At 64.2% G+C, this 2,041-nt stretch overlaps 1 protein-coding gene across 1 annotated transcript; it reads left to right on the top strand.

The window, feature by feature from the left end:
* Positions 1–611: 611 nt before the first annotated feature.
* SOX2 (SRY-box transcription factor 2) lies at positions 612–1,777 on the top strand (the record flags this gene model as incomplete). The annotated part of the gene is made up of 1 exon (XM_081329884.1): positions 612–1,777. One exon carries the CDS (start codon positions 612–614, stop codon positions 1,593–1,595), a length of 984 nt encoding a protein of 327 aa, XP_081186010.1. The 3' UTR covers positions 1,596–1,777.
* Between the last annotated feature and the right edge of the window lie 264 nt (positions 1,778–2,041).

Raw genomic sequence — 2,041 nt, 5'->3', positions numbered from 1 at the left:
CGGAGGGGGGCGGGAAAAGGCTGCAAGTCGAGGCGGCCGGAGGAAGGAGAGACGTCGGCCAGTTCTGGAAGAAGTTTCTGCCTGCAGACGCTCCGATCCAGCTTCCTTTGTTATGAAGCGCCGCGACTAACCGTCCGAGGGCTGACGTCGCCGATCTTCCTGCTCTCGCTGCTGTTGCTGGCTCTCCGCCGGTCGGTCGAAGGCGATCCCGGCGCCGGTCGTCCTCTCGCCGGAGTTTGGGGCTTGTCTGTGTGTGTGGGGGGGGGGAGCGGCTCCTCTCCCGAAGAAGCCCAGCCCGGCGCGGGACTCCCTCGCTCCTGACTGGCGCCCTCGCTTCCTTGGCGGCTCTTCGCGGCTGGCTGGCCGGCTGGCTGGCTGGGCGGCCGGCGGGCGGGCGGGCAGGGGGCTCCTGCCGCTGTTGCCGCTGTTGCTGCTGCCGCCGCCGCCGCTCGAGCTCCGGCCGGGCGGGGCTGGGGGAAGCGGCGGCCGTCGGACTTCTTCGCCCTCGCGGGCCCTGCATGAACGCCGGTTGCCTCTAAGCTCCCGCCCGGCTTGCCTGGCCGAGCCTTCGCCGCCGCCGCTGCGCCCCCGCCGCAGGCAAAGCCGCTTGAATGTACAACATGATGGAAAGCGACCTCAAGCCTCCCGCCCCCCAGGCTACTCCGGGGGGAGGCACGGGGGGGAACGGCAACGCCGGGGGGGCCAACAGCCAGAAGAACAGCCCCGACCGGGTCAAGAGACCCATGAACGCTTTCATGGTCTGGTCCCGAGGCCAGCGGCGGAAGATGGCCCAGGAGAACCCCAAGATGCACAACTCGGAGATCAGCAAGCGCCTGGGGGCCGAGTGGAAACTTTTATCCGAGGCGGAGAAGAGACCTTTCATCGACGAGGCCAAGCGGCTGCGCGCCTTGCACATGAAGGAACACCCGGATTACAAATACAGGCCCCGGCGGAAAACCAAGACGCTGATGAAGAAGGATAAGTACACGCTGCCGGGCGGGCTGCTGGCCCCGGGTTCCAACTCCATGGGCGCCGGGGTCGGCGTGGGGGCCCCGCTGGGCGCGGCCGGCGTCAACCAGCGGATGGACAGCTACGCGCACATGAACGGCTGGACCAACGGCGGCTACGGGATGATGCAGGAGCAGCTCGGCTACCCGCAGCACCCGGGACTGAACGCCCACAACGCGGCCGCCGCCGCCGCCGCCGCCGCCGCCCAGATGCAGCCCATGCACCGCTACGACGTCAGCGCCCTGCAGTACAACTCCATGACCGGCTCGCAGACCTACATGAACGGTTCGCCCACTTACAGCAGCATGTCCTACTCGCAGCAAGCCACCCCGGCCATGGGGCTGAGCTCCATGGGCTCGGGGGTCAAGACCGAGTCCAGCTCCAGCCCGCCCGTCGTCACGTCCTCTTCCCACTCCAGAGCTCCTTGCCAAGGCGGAGACCTTCGGGACATGATCAGCATGTACCTGCCCGGAGCCGACGTGGCGGAGCCGGCCGCCCCCAGCAGACTGCACATGTCGCAGCATTACCAGAACGCACCTGTGCCAGGAGCGGCGATAAACGGCACGCTGCCTCTGTCCCACATGTAAGACCCGGGGGGGGGGGGCGGCGCGGGATGGGGGGGGGAGGCTCGGCAAGAAGGAGCGTGAGAAACCCAAACCAAGCGACAAACTTTTCTTAGCAATGTTGGACTCTTTCTGCCTTTCCCCCCCTCTCCTGTTTTTCTGGGGGGTGGGGTGGTGCGGGGGAGGGGCGAGGGGGGGCAGCTATTTTTGTACAGAGAATAAGTAGGTAGGGGAAAGCAGATCGCATACAAAAATCAGAAAGGAAAAGGGAAACAAAGACAAAAAAATAATAATAAGAAGAATAATATTAATAACCCAACCAGGAAACTTGTACAGTTTCCCCCCCCCCCCTTCTCTCCGCTTGGAGAGGGATCAACTCCACTCAACTTGTTTTGACCCCCAACAAACATTTCTCTTCTCCCCCCCACACACACATCCAGTTCCAGTGAAAACTGTACTTTGCAAAAAGT

Source organism: Vipera berus (assembly GCF_964194415.1).
Source record: "Vipera berus genome assembly, chromosome: 5".
Lineage (NCBI taxonomy): Eukaryota > Metazoa > Chordata > Lepidosauria > Squamata > Viperidae > Vipera > Vipera berus.
The sequence above is the reverse complement of the archived record's forward strand: the minus strand, read 5'-3'. Positions and strand labels throughout refer to the sequence as shown.